The sequence below is a fragment of the Nerophis lumbriciformis genome, linkage group LG09 (genome assembly GCF_033978685.3).
Source record: "Nerophis lumbriciformis linkage group LG09, RoL_Nlum_v2.1, whole genome shotgun sequence".
NCBI classification, from domain to species: Eukaryota; Metazoa; Chordata; class Actinopteri; order Syngnathiformes; family Syngnathidae; genus Nerophis; species Nerophis lumbriciformis.
The window spans coordinates 22,373,681-22,388,680 of record NC_084556.2 but is presented as its reverse complement, the minus strand read 5'-3'; the positions used below and the strand labels follow the sequence as shown (position 1 = coordinate 22,388,680).

Sequence of the window (15,000 nt, the reverse complement as noted above, 5' to 3'; positions counted from 1 at the left end):
ATGATTTTAAATGACCGTAAGTCTTGAACTATACAAAGTATTTCAATGGTTGGAATCTGCGCTTTTGCATGATATACTAGTTACTATGGTAATCTAAATAGTTACTATGGTCATCTAAGTCACAGCAGCTCAGACGAGGCACCAAGCAGTGTGGACGGGGAGCGTTTCCACGGAGTGTTTCCTGAAATGCAGGTGTCAGGGACAGACGCGGAAGGAGATTTTCACAACAAAGTTCTAAAGCTTAGTGATACATCAGATGTATCAGATTGTAAGTGTTTGTTTTTTTACCCTTCACGTTCATATTTCGCTGTGTTTGTTGCATTTTGCTTGATTGTAAAATATGTGGATGGAGAGGGGGTGTGACGTTCATATGTTGTCAATATTCAGTGTTTTATTCTTCATAGTTAATATTGTAAATCCCACATTCTTTATTTTCATGTACATTTTGGGTGTCTCATTCAGTAAAAAAAATTTAAATTCCATTCCGTTTTTTCAGGCGTTTTTAGCATTCAATCAGACATTATTGTGAGGTTTTGTATTAGTGGTCCTAATCAATCAATCAAGCAATCAATGTTTATTTATATAGCCCTAAATCACAAGTGTCTCAAAGGGCTGCACAAGCCACAACGACATCCGCAGTACAGAGCCCACATAAGGGTAAGCAAAAACTCACAACCCCAATGTGATTGTGGTTCCAATATATACCGGCCCCCAGACAAATTTTTTTTCTCTAAATGTGGCTCCTGAGTCAAAATAATTGCCCAGGCCTGCAGTAATGGATGATCGGAACATCCCTAATCTGAATTGAACATGTATAAGAAGAAGAATCAAAGCAAATATTCTTTGGCGAGTTACTCAAAATAAGGTGGCAAGCTACTTATTCTCACTACTGTGAGTTCAAAAGGTTGTATTGTATGTACTGTAATTAAAGGCAGATAACTTTAGATCCCATTATTAATACAGTTGTTAAATGTTGTTGTTTCATGGCAGAAAATCAATGCTTCACCCACAGTATGAGAATAAGTACATGTTCAAACGTGCCATTTGGTGCACACTTATCCAGAATCAAAGGAGTGCATTTGAATACTTGCTGCTTATTGGGAGCTCTCGTCCTCCCCTTGAAGCTGGTCAGAATCACAAGCGAGCAGCTCTGGTGTTCCCATCAATGACAACCACTACACTGAGGCTGCGGCAACTGTCCTTTGTAAGGTTTTCTATTTGATGCCCCGGCTCGGCCACAGTCGACACACAAAAGGCTTCTAGCGCTCTTTGAAGCAGGCGAGATAGACAGTGACCCAAAAAAATGTCAATAAATGACAACTTTGGCGGAAGAAAGTGACACTGTTACTGCAGATATTCCTAGGACTTAACCTGGGACCCCATGTATGTCACTTGTCATGGGTGGGAGATCTGAAGAGGATTATCATCCATCCCTTGAAAAACAGAGTTGTCCTTACACATCCCGAATTGGGCCTAAAAGGAACACGCTTTGTTCCTTATTACCGTAAGAAATCAAAAATAGTTTGTAAAATGTCTGTGGATTTGATCAATGACAGGGTGCTTTATATGAAATTTTACAGCAAAACTATTCCCTGCCCAGTTAATCCCTGATAGTGTAATGGTAATGTATTGGTTCTGTGACAGAGCTTGTGACCCAAAATACTTGTATTTGAAATCAACGGTCCTTATGGAAATGGATTGAAATTCAACCATTCTGTCCCGGGGCCCCCAAAAAACACCACATTTTTTAATGTAGCATGCCTATAAAAAGAAAAACACACTTTTGAATAAAAAATATTATATAAAAATACAATACAATTTACCATAAACAACTACAAAAGTTGTATTAAGTAATGTAATAATAATTTACAGCATTCACCTTGGAGAACAGACTTCCATCAAACACACCATCAGCAGCTTCTCTATGTTTTCATGGATAAATGTCTGCTCTTTGGAAATTAGTTGAACACCCTCGGTCGACTCATTCTGCTTAAATAAGGTGCAGATTGTAGCACTGCTATGCTGGTAATGCTTCGCCAAGTCGGCTACACACACACTTCGGTCATTTTTACAGATTATAAATGTCTTTAATTAAATGAATATCATCCGCTTCTTCTTCTCAGCACAATTCTTCACACTCAATTTCTTCAGCACCATGGTTGGAAAAACAGTGTTGTTTAGGATCTGATGCTCGCGAGTAATGTTAGGCAAATTGCTTTAGAAAAGTAAATAATTATAGTTACTCATTACTTTCTACAAAAATAATATTTTGAATTACTCACAAAATTACTCTTAAATAACTACTATGAAAAGTAATTATTACAGTTTCCGACTTGTGCAGTTGAAAGATGACTACTTGTTACTGGAAAAAGTTTATTATGTAGTAGTGTTATTCCTAACACAGCTAGCGAGTGAGACACTGGATGTCGGGCGGATCTTACTGGTTTTACTTTGGTATTTAAGTGGAGGGATGAGTAGAGATGTTTTACCGGGGCCCCAAGCACAGGTCGGCCCCTTGGATTTTGTCAACTTTGAAGATATTTTTTTTCTCATTTTTAAATGTGTCAGTTATACGTATATATATATATATATATATATATATATATATATATATATATATATATATATATATATATATATATATATATATATATATATATACATATATATATATATATACATACAAATGATAAGATACAATAAATATCGCAGTGAAAGTTCAATAATGAGGTTGTTAGAATCCAATCAAGAATGGCCAAGACTACCTACACCCCCACACCCCCTTTTAAAATGCAAAATGGTTTGTTCCACCTGGACAGAGGCAAACCCAAACATTTCATTTACACGGACATCATAACATCATCAAAGCTCTCCTTTAAAGCATTCACACACAGCACCAACATTTTGCAACAAAGATACGGTGATAGAAGAAAGGTACAATATTTAATAAATCTATCTGGGCAGCATAGGAGAAAGTTATGTACTGTATAAGTTTTACATTTGCATCTCATAACTGTGCTGCATTCAAGCATCCCCGATTACAATTAAAAACAGAGGCGTAACTCTGTTTTAAAGACAGTGGGAAATGCACTAATAATAATATATTCATAATAATATAGACGTATAGTTATGATTATTATCACCCACTGATGATACTCTTACTTGAATCAAATAATCGCTACCTTACACTTTGAAGTAAAGAAAAACGTGTTGTATTTACAGTCATATTTAAGTGAATAATGACAGCTTACATCATTATTTATTTTAAATTCATATTTTGGCCATTTTATATGAAATTTGTTTAACTGAATTATTTTGGGGAGTTTTAGCTGCAAAATCTAGATATGTTAAAATGGCAAAAGCATAATTATGGTTTGCACATGTGATTTAAAGAGCTGGTTTCTACCAAATTAATCTTTATTTTGGTTTTATTTGTATGTGAACATGCAAGTGTGTGTGCATGGGGCGGCAACTTTGTGTTTAGGGTGGGATGGGGGGCCCTTTGGAAGTCTTGTGTATGGGGGCCCAGAATTTGTTGCTACGCCCCTGACTGCACAAACTAGCAGTGGGGAGCTGGTTTATAATCCAATTTTTAATTTTTTTGCAACTTAAAGCAAAAAATAATAAAATAAGCAGTTATAATAAAGCCTGCTCAGTGGCCTTGTGGTTAGAGTGTCCGCCCTGAGGTCGGTAGGCCGTGAGTTCAAACTCCGGCCGAGTCATACCAAAGACTATAAAAATGGGACCCGTTACCTCCCTGCTTGGCACTCAGCATCAAGGGTTGGAATTGGGGGTTAAATCACCAAAATGATTCCTGAGTGCGGCCACCGCTGCTGCTCACTGCTCCCCTCACAGACAGACTGTATGATTATTTATTTAAAGTCCTTTTCTGGACGCTTTATATTGAATTTGTAGGCACCATTTAAAAAAAATAATAATAATAATTTAGTCCTGTAAAACACACAGTTTATTAAGTAAAACATTTAAAACTGGTTTCATTAGAATTTGTTGTCCATGTGTTAATTCTAACTTGTGATACGCGTGTGAGAGCACAGCATGGGGGAGCACATGCTCGTCAGATCAGCAGCCCTGCCGATAGGGTGTCCATTATATGTTTTTCAGGAAGCTGTCAACCCCAGCTACGAATGCCACCCCTGAGGCTGTGACGGAGGCGTCACTCTGCATATAAAGATTCAACAGCGCAGCTTGTTTTTACATCAATATCCACACAGAACGCTTCAATGGCGCACAGTGGGCAGCGGTGTGCGCGCTCCGCCGCTCATTAGAGACACAATCAAAGATTTTGGCGTCACAATACATCTGTGAGTAATGGATGAAGGGGAAACTTGCCACCACCTTGCTGGAACAATACTGCAAACTGTTCATTAGTTTGCATTCATCTGCACACAGCAGTGACAGCACATGAATCAAACGTAGAGATGTGTTATTATTTACATCATTAAATTGAACAAGAAGGGACCATCATTCTTTTTTATCAGTTCATTTCTTCCCCCAGCTTCCTATCAGTGGGACCCAGCTGTAATAGTCGATGTAGATGACATGTAAGCTACATTTTAGCTTTGATATTATCATGAATACCAAAGACTTTAGATCAGTAAGGACAGATTGTCCTTAAAGTTTGTGCCAAATGGTAATAGGACGCATGCAGATGAGATGAAAGCACTAACTACTGTTCCCCTTGGCCTCCCTTGTGTTTCTTTTTTTTTTGTCCGCAATTCTGTGCTCTAAGGTTTGTTCCACAGAGCCATCATTCAAAGCGGCTCAGCGCTGTCCAGCTGGGCTGTCAACTACCAACCGGTGAAATACACCCGCATGCTGGCCGAGAGGGTGGGCTGCAACGTTTTGGACACCGTGGACATGGTCTCCTGTCTGCAGAAGAAGACTGCCAAGGAGCTGGTGGAACAAGACATCCAGCCCGCCCAGTACCGCGTGGCTTTCGGCCCGGTGATCGACGGCGACGTCATCCCCGATGACCCCGAGATCCTAATGGAACAAGGCGAGTTCCTCAACTATGACATCATGCTGGGCGTCAATCAGGGTGAGGGACTGCGCTTTGTGGAGAACGTGATGGACCTGGAAGACGGCGTGTCCGGAAGCGACTTTGACTTTGTGGTGTCCGACTTCGTGGACAGTTTGTACGGCTACCCTGAAGGGAAAGACACGCTGAGGGAGACGATTAAATTCATGTACACAGACTGGGCTGATAAGGACAATCCAGAAACCAGGAGGAAGACCCTGGTGGCTCTGTTCACGGACCACCAATGGGTGGAACCCTCCGTGGTGACGGCCGACCTGCACGCCCGCTACGGCTCTCCCACCTACTTCTACGCCTTCTACCACCACTGCCAGAGCCTCATGAAGCCCGTCTGGTCGGACTCGGCGCATGGAGACGAGGTGCCTTACGTGTTTGGCATTCCCATGGTCGGCCCGACCGATCTGTTTCCCTGCAACTTCTCCAAGAATGACATCATGCTCAGCGCCGTGGTGATGACTTATTGGACTAACTTCGCTAAGAGTGGGTGAGTACCTAACACCAACCCTAAATAAAGCTCAGTTGCAATAGTTAGCACATAACAGTCTCATTTAGCCTATTTTAGTCTCTCGTTTAGTCTCCCTTTAGTCTTTTATTTTACAGTCCAGCGCTCTTAAATCGCCGGATTTCGATAGTGTGGCTCGGATTTATTCACATGCTTTCGACCTTAAACTTGTGCTACTTCATCACTGTGATTAAAAGACTGTAGCGTTCGCCAGGAAGTAATGTGCCTAATTAAGGCCAGTCTTAACTCTCACTGTCATTTCTTGCAGCCTTCTTCTTTGTTGGTTCACACGCACTCACACATAGAGAGTGGCGCAGTTTTAACCAATTTATTCTTTCAACGCAAGAAATAGTTGTTTTCACTCCTTTTTTATTTCCATCCAAACATTTGATCTTCCCGTACACGCATATTTAGAAACAACACTTACCAGCCTTTTGATACACAGGGTGCACTCTCCGGCCCCGAGATATTATTATTTTACTGTCCCGATCTAGGTCCGATATAAGCAAAAAAAAAACAGTATTGCATCATATCGACTTGCATTTAAAATCCCGGACACATGTTCGATACATACAGTCCTGCAGCACTTTTACTTGTGCAAAGCTTGACATCCAGTTGACATTTAAATGTCCAAGTTTGGTCTTTTTTTCATTGTATTTTAGTCAAGTCATTTAGGTACATATTGTAGACCAGGGGTGTCAAAGTCAATTGAATTATCTATGGCCCCCGGGATGATATTTGATTAGTATTAGGCCTACTGCTGTTTTGCACGTATTAATACTCCATCTGTGTTGGCGCTAGGAATTTTCAAAATGGGGTCTCAGGGACCCCATCAAGTGATAAAAATGGGGTCCCACAGTACATTTTTGGGGTCCCGCTTTTTTGTAACCATTTTGAAAACAAATGATAAATGTATGCAATATCCTGTTGTATCTCACATTCTATATTGTGTTTTGGAAAAAGGTTGTCATAAACGTTACTTAATTCATAAAAAAAACTATACAGAAGAAAACACATTTTTATGCATATGTAAAAGTATTCAGTTATAAACATTCATTCACTTTCTTCTTTCCTTCATGGATCTAAACTTCACCGCTGCCGGTATTTTTTCCTATATTTTTATTGTAATATTTCCAGAATGTGTTTGCTCTATTTTTGGCCAAAGTAAGACAAAGAAAACAATCTGAAGTTGTCTTTATTTTTTTTGTTTTAATGCCAGGATTTTAATAGTCCGGCCCCCGTGTGCACAGACTTTCCTCCACGCGGCCCCTGAGCTAAAATGAGTTTGACACCCCTGTTGTAGACTATAGGCTACTAGGAGCTAGCAGCTACACAACAGCTAAGCACATAATAGCACACAAGCTAGTAATAAGTGTCCTTAATTGAACAACATTGCAGTCTGAAATACGACATTGTGTGTACTATTAGTGGGTGTGTTGTGGGAGATCGACTAAAACTACGAGGTCAATTTCATTTTTATTTTCAATCGTTGTCCTCCACATTTACTGCATGGTATGGTCCAACCTGTGGTATTTTGTTATGTTGCAGAACATCCACCATGCAAATATAATATGTACAACCTCTTCTAGGCTATGTATAAGTGCCATCTAATCAGAATCAGAATCAGAATAGTTTTTTATTGCCATTGTTTGAGAACGGGTTCACAAACTAGGATTTTTTCTCAGTGCAATCATGCAACATAAAACTCATATAACACAAAATAGGTAATCTAAACAACAAAACGTACTTTTAGCACGTTGAAGGTGTGCTCTGGGAGGCGCTGGTGTTGAGACGGTGTGTCTGCAGTGCAGCAAGAAAATGCATATGTCAAGAAGTTTTTATCATATGGGAGCTATATATAGTAATATATTTTTAATATGAAAAATTAATACCATTATAAAAAAAACGCAAGCAGACACCAAAACAAATCAATTTAATTTGTTTCAATCATTGAGCAGCTATGAAATTATAAAATGACATTGCTGGATAGGCAATATGTCTAATATTCCAGTCCAAAGATGTTGACATGCACACAGACGGAATATTCTCTCCCTCAATCATCTGTGTTTGCAACACGATCACCTCCTTTTTCACAGCTATTTGAACGCAACCGTGCCTGTTTGCCTGTGTAATTCAAACGTGCTAAATATAGACGCAACACAGCGGCCGTAGTAAAGTCTTGATAAATCACATTGTGAACGCTAAATTATTATGTTTGCATCCTCCCAGTATTGTGGGTGTTCTATTAATCAGCATATATTTTGCATGTACATGAACACAACCACGGTAAATGGATTATGTTCTCTATTTTGATCATATTAGAGACACAATCCCATGCACATGAGCTCAGTAGATCATCTTTGAGTGTGCTATCAAGTTTGCACATGTTAATACACACAAACCTTAAGTAGATCAAGCTCTTTGAGTAATACATGTATGCAAGTTGTCTTTTAAAGGCACAACCCATAGGGGGCACCACACATTTATTTTTAAGTTTAAGTTAAAGTACCACTGATAGTCACACACACACTCGGTGTGGTGAAATTACCCTCTGCATTTGACCCACCCCCTTGTTCCACACCCTGGGAGGTGAGAGGAGCAGTGAGCAGCAGAAGGCCAAAAATATACAGCTATGTGTTCCATCGCTGGAAAGGTGTCAAGTGTATAAAAGCATAACATTAAAGCATGACCACACTCGTACAAGCCAAAAAGAAACAGACCAAAAACAAATGTCCAATGCAGAGGACGCTGGTTCTTAGGAGGATGTCCATCCATCCATCCATTTTCTACCGCTTATTCCCTTTGGGGTCGCGGGGGGCGCTGGAGCCTATCTCAGCTACAATCGGGCGGAAGGCGGGGTACACCCTGGACAAGTCGCCACCTCATCGCAGGGCCAACACAGATAGACAGACAACATTCACACTCACATTCACACACTAGGGCTAATTTAGTCATGTTTGTATATTAAAATTCAAACATTAAAAGCCATTCCTCTGTAAGGAAGATGCTGCAAAGGAGTACAAAAGCAAACATAAATATCATCATTTGAATAAAGCTATCATCTCTATCATATCATACTCAAATAAAAAGAGGAGGCAGCACATATTGTATCATTGTAGGCTCATGTGTAGGTGTGTAGCATGGAGAGGATACTGGGTCCTTGAGGAGAGGCGGCGCTATTACGCAATCCGAATCCCACTTTATGTTTCTGCTAGTTTTGATTATGCCAACACTTGGTACTGCAGGCTTAAAAATCAATGGAGCAAAATTGCTACACTCTCACCACAGTTACAACTATAGATTAGTGCATGGAAGTTCCTCTTTTTTAACCGTAATTAACTTTTAAACATCCTACAATAAGCACACAATGTTGTTTTTTTCCTGTATTTTAGTCAAGTCATTTACAAAAGGGAAACATGCGAGGCTGTATGCTACTGGTTGCGAGCATCTACACAACAGCTACTTAGCACACGAGCTAGACATATGTAATAGGTGTCCTTATTTGAACAATATTGCAGTCTAAAACACCACATTTGTCAATTTAAACAAGCATCAAACAATTATAGGTGCACGTCACACTGGATCTGCCTCCTCAGCAGCAGTGCATCCTGGGGAGGCAATCAGTCCTCCAGCAATCACCATGCACATTACTTACACATCAAAAATCCTCCAAGGCAGAAGCATATTAGAAAGTATCCAGAAACAAATGTGTCCGCATCATAATCCCTCATGAGCTTAATTTAATGGATTATTGTGACTACTAAGGGCCCCACTAATAGCACACGCAAAGCTGGTCTACTAAACGTGAGCAAAGTAGATTGCGTCTGTTAAGTGAGCAGAACAAGGATTGCAATCCATTTTGTGTCTTTGTCTTCATTAATATGGAAAATATATGCTGGTCATCAAAACGGCCACAATACTTGGAGGAGAAAATGCAAATATATTATACAGTATGCGCAAGGGTTTTTTTTAACACTCACCACAGTTTTGGGAGCACCATTTTGCGTTTTGTTTTGCATGTTTGTAAAGGACGCGCAAACTGACAATTCGCCATGCACCTGTTTGAGAGAAGTGCTCGTGCTGCAAAGACAGACAATGGACAGAGAATCCTTCGTACTACGTTTCAACATATTTGTAAGGTCAGAAATCAAATATATTAGACACATCGTCAATTCAGCAACATCCTTTTATAATTTAATAGCTGCTGGGTGACTTAAATGGCTGATTAAAACAAATTCAATTGATGCGTTTTGGTGTCATTTAATGTTTTTTTATTGTTGTTTGTTTTTTCACATATAATATATATTACAAACATTTATCCTATATGCTAAAAACTTCTTGAAGTATGCATTTGCATTTGAACTTCGTAGTGCAGCCTCCCTCCCATGCACCCTTCAGCGGTAAAAGAAAAAGTGGTTTCAATGTAGATGCACTGCACAACTGCTTCTAAAATGTCCATAAAAGCTTGTTTGAAAACATAGCAAAACGCACAGGAAAGCAAAATGTGCAGTAAATGAGAGTCTCCGTTGTGAAGCCCCCAAGTGGTAATTTAAATAAGGCTGTCTGCACCACTTTTCACACCCACTAATGGTACACGCTATTTTATAAATTGGACACGCTGTTTCGCGCAAGATACTTAGATCTTAGTAAATCAGGTCCTGCTCAACCTAACCTAACCTAACCTGCTAAAACACCTGCTCACCTTGTGGTTAGAGTGACCGCCCTGAGATCGGTAGGTCGTGAGTCATACCAAAGACTATAAAAATGGGACCCATTACCTCCCTGCTTGACACTCAGCATCAAGGGTTGGAATTGGGGGTTAAACCACCAAAATGATTCCTGATCGCAGCCACCGCTGCTGCTCACTGCTCCCCTCACCTTTCAGGGGGTGGAACTAGGGGATAGGTCAAATGCAGAGGCTGATTTCACCACACCTAGTGTGTGTGTGACTATCAGTGGTTCTTTAACTTTAACTTTTAACTATATACAGTGGGGCAAAAAAGTATTTAGTCAGCCACCGATTGTGCAAGTTCTCCCACTTAAAATGATGACAGAGGTCTGTAATTTTCATCATAGGTACACTTCAACTGTGAGAGACAGAATGTGAAAAAAAAATCCAGGAATTCACATTGTAGGAATTTTTAAGAATTTATTTGTAAATTATGGTGGAAAATAAGTATTTGGTCACTTCAAACAAGGAAGATCTCTGGCTCTCACAGACCTGTAACTTCTTCTTTAAGAAGCTATTCTGTCCTCCACTTGTTACCTGTATTAATGGCACCTGTTTGAACTTGTTATCTGTATAAAAGACACCTGTCCACAGCCTCAAACAGTCAGACTCCAAACTCCACTATGGCCAAGACCAAAGAGCTGTCGAAGGACACCAGGAAAATAATTGTAGACCTGCACCAGACTGTGAAGAGTGAATCTACAATAGGCAAGCAGCTTGGTGTGAAAAAATCAACTGTGGGAGCAATTATCAGAAAATGGAAGACATACAAGACCACTGATAATCTCCCTTGATCTGGGGCTCCACGCAAGATCTCATCCCGTGGGGTCAAAATGATCATGAGAACGGTGAGCAAAAATCCCAGAACCGCACGGGGGGACCTGGTCAATGACCTGCAGAGAGCTGGGACCAAAGTAACAAAGGCTACCATCAGTAACACACTACGCCGACAGGGAATCAAATCCTGCAGTGCCAGACGTGTCCCCCTGCTTAAGCCAGTGCATGTCCAGGCCCGTCTGAAGTTTGCCAGAGAGCACATGGATGATACAGCAGAGGATTGGGAGAATGTCATGTGGTCAGATGAAACCAAAATAGAACTTTTTGGTATAAACTCAACTCGTCGTGTTTGGAGGAAGAAGAATACTGAGTTGCATCCCAAGAACACCATAACTACTGTGAAGCATGGGGGTGGAAACATCATGCTTTGGGGCTGTTTTTCTGCTAAGGGGACAGGCCGACTGAACCGTGGTAAGGAAAGAATGAATGGGGCCATGTATCGTGAGATTTTGAGCCAAAACCTCCTTTCATCAGTGAGAGCTTTGAAGATGAAACGTGGCTGGGTCTTCCAGCATGACAATGATCCCAAACACACCACCCGGGCAACGAAGGAGTGGCTCCGTAAGAAGCATTTGAAAGTCCTGGAGTGGCCTAGCCAGTCTCCAGACCTCAACCCCATAGAAAATCTGTGGAGGGAGTTGAAAGTCTGTGTTGCTCTGCGACAGCCCCAAAACATCACTGCTCTCGAGAAGATCTGCATGGAGGAATGGGCCAAAATACCAGCTACTGTGTGTGCAAAAATGGTAAAGACCTTTAGTAATCGTTTGACCTCTGTTATTGCCAACAAAGGTTATATTACAAAGTAGTGAGTTGAATTTTTGTTATTGACCAAATACTTATTTGCCACCATAATTTACAAATAAATTATTTAAAAATCCTACAATGTGAATTCCTGGATTTGTTTTCACATTCTGTCTCTCACAGTTGAAGTGTACCTATGATGAAAATTACAGACCTCTGTCATCATTTTAAGTGGGAGAACTTGCACAATCGGTGGCTGACTAAATACTTTTTTGCCCCACTGTATGTGTCACCAAAAATCAAATTATTATTCCACTTCAAATACATAAATCTGCCATAAGGTTAGTGTTTTTCACATCTACCAACATTCTCTGCTTAATTTCTAACATTCCACACTACAAAACAGTAAAAGTATGTACTACGATCGGTGTTGATTTGACTAATGTCGGCCAATACTCACGGCTCCAATATTGGTACCGTATTAGAAGTGAAAAAGTTGTATGGGGACACCCCTATTTAAAATCAAAATCAAAATGAGAAAGGAGTTCCTGTATGATTAAGACTTTGCACTGGTTCCTTGTTCATTTTAGAATTGGTTTTAAAATGTTGATGTTTGGTTTTAAAGCTTTGCATGGACTGGCACCTCATTATATCTCGGACCTCATCCAAATTTACACTCCTGCGCGCTTTGAGGTCCGAGAGCCAGCTCCAGCTCGTGGTTCCCAAGATGAGACTTAAAACCAGGGGAGACAGGGCCTTCTCTGTGGTCGGCCCTAAGCTCTGGAACACTCTGGAACACTCTGCCCCTCCATGTTCAAACTTCTCCCACAGTGCAGTGTTTTAAATCTCGTCTTAAGACCCACTTTTATTGTCTGGCTTTTAAGACTATGTGAGTTGTGTGGTCCTCTGTGTTTTACCCTTTAAATATTTAAAAATATATATATTTTATATTATTTTTATATTTATTTATTTGGTTTTTATTCAGTCATTGGTGGAGCTAAGGATAGTATTTGAATCTTGTTTTTAATATTTTTGTGCAGCACTTTGGAAACATTTTTGTTGTTTAAATGTTCTACATAAATAAAGTGGATTGGATTAAGTTCTTTGTCAATGTTGTGTTTTAGGGACCCCAACAAGCCGGTGCCCCAGGACACCAAGTTCATCCACACCAAAGCCAACCGCTTCGAGGAGGTGGCCTGGTCCAAGTACGACCCCTACGACCAGCTCTATCTGCACATCGGCCTCAAGCCTCGCATCCGCGATCACTACCGCGCCACCAAGGTGGCCTTCTGGAAACACCTGGTCCCGCACCTCTACAACCTCCACGACATGTTCCATTACTCCTCCACCACCACCAAAGTCACGCCGCTGGATCCCACTCAGTCCGCCGGGAAAAGATCCGGCAGCACGGGCCGCCCTCCAGTCTCTCCGGGCCAAAACAGCGACGAAAGCGGGAGAGAGATGGGTCCTCTGATCATGCCCAATCCCCGGGATTACTCCACCGAGCTCAGCGTCACCATCGCCGTCGGGGCGTCTCTGCTCTTCCTCAATGTGCTGGCCTTCGCCGCTCTCTACTACCGCAAAGACAAGCGCAGCCGACAGGAAACGTCCCAGCAGCCCAGTCCTCAACGCGACAGCAAGGGAAACAACGTGAGCCATGCCGCCACTGTGGACGAGACCCTGTCCAGGAACCAGTGCGAGGCCCTCCACAATCCCATCCACGTGTCTCCCACCTTGGACTACTCTCTCAGTCAGCGCCGCTCTCCTGACGACATCCCGCTGATGACCCCCAACAACATCACCATGATCCCTAACTCACTGATGGGCCTCTCCAACATGAGTCCCTACAGCACCTTCCCAGCCGGCTACAGCTCCGCCGGCCTGCCCAGCACCCACTCCACCACGCGGGTATAATTGGCCGTGACGTACACCAAACCACAGAAATGTATATCTGTATGTTTAGATCCAAATAGGAATGTTCTTTTCTTTTCCGAGCTACTTCCAGCATCCTGAATATGCTCCATCATGATGGGAAGTCTTTGAAAGAGTCATCTCCATATTCATGTGGGCGACAAAAAAAAGGAACTTTACCTGGACAGAACAATCATGATCATGTTTATACGGTTGGATTTGTACGGGAAGTGCTTTCTTAGTGTCTATTTTGATCGGGCGGAGCTCGTCACAGAACGAGATGTGGGAGAAGTGAGGGGCAAACAGCAGTGTTATCAATCTGTTTTCTACATTTTTCTCATTGCTTCATATGAAAATTGTATTTTTACTGCAGTTCCTCTAACACGCCTTCACCTAATGAAACGGAATACAAGTCCTCATGATGAAGAATATCTCCAATTTCTACTATAGCATAGTAGGTGTGCTCCAAAAATGTAAATTAGGCATTCTTATCAAAAGAAGTGTTTTGCTAATGTAGTGTGTTGTAATTTATTGTAGTCTATTTGAGTATCTTTTTTCCCTTTCAAGTATTTGATATTTTTTGCTTAATACATGCTAACTAAGAATATAATCTCTGCTTCTATAGGAGAAAAAAAAACTCGTAGGCTTGAAATGTGTTTTCTCACTCTAACAAATTATTTTTGCTTGTTTGTACAGAATAACATTTGATGGTTATTTCTATATTAATATGCTGAACTCTACGCTAAAAGATACCTGTAATTACATTGTAATTGTATGTATCCCAACGCAATCGCCGGCATTGAAAATGTAGTTTCGTAAAAAAAAAAGCCTGCAGGTCACTGCTATAGGACCTCGGACATAAAGACATCGATCCCATAGGTTCTCTCTTTTTCTCAAGAACATGGACTTTAAACTTTGCGTTCTTTCAAGCAGTCATAATGTGGTTTAACCTATTAAACGATTTTTTTCCAACTAACAATGAGTCTTGTCGGAAGCATTTGTTATGGTTTCTTCCTGACACGTAAATTCATCATGTGAAATGTGATATGCTTGTTTGCCACTGTTTTGAATGGTTTCTGTCATGTCTGTATTATCATGTTTTGTTTTAAGTCATGTTTTGTTTAGTTTCTGTCTTTTCACTCCCTTGTCTGGTCACCATAGCAACCATTAGTTTTCACCTGTCACGTCACGCACCTGTTTCACGTTTTGAGTCACGCACCTGCT

The 15,000-nt window shown here is 40.9% G+C and overlaps 1 protein-coding gene across 3 annotated transcripts in view; it reads left to right on the top strand.

Moving 5' to 3' along the window:
- Positions 1-14,772, top strand: part of LOC133607509 (neuroligin-3-like) — a 43,144-nt gene extending 28,372 nt beyond the window's left edge. For all 3 annotated transcript variants that reach the window (XM_061962209.2, XM_061962207.2, XM_061962208.2), the window contains 2 exons: positions 4,751-5,540; positions 12,990-14,772. In XM_061962209.2, the coding sequence (XP_061818193.1) occupies positions 4,751-5,540; positions 12,990-13,779 (1,580 nt within the window). In that variant the 3' untranslated portion in view covers positions 13,780-14,772. The remainder of the gene's footprint in view (positions 1-4,750; positions 5,541-12,989) is intronic.
- The last annotated feature ends 228 nt before the right edge of the window (positions 14,773-15,000 follow it).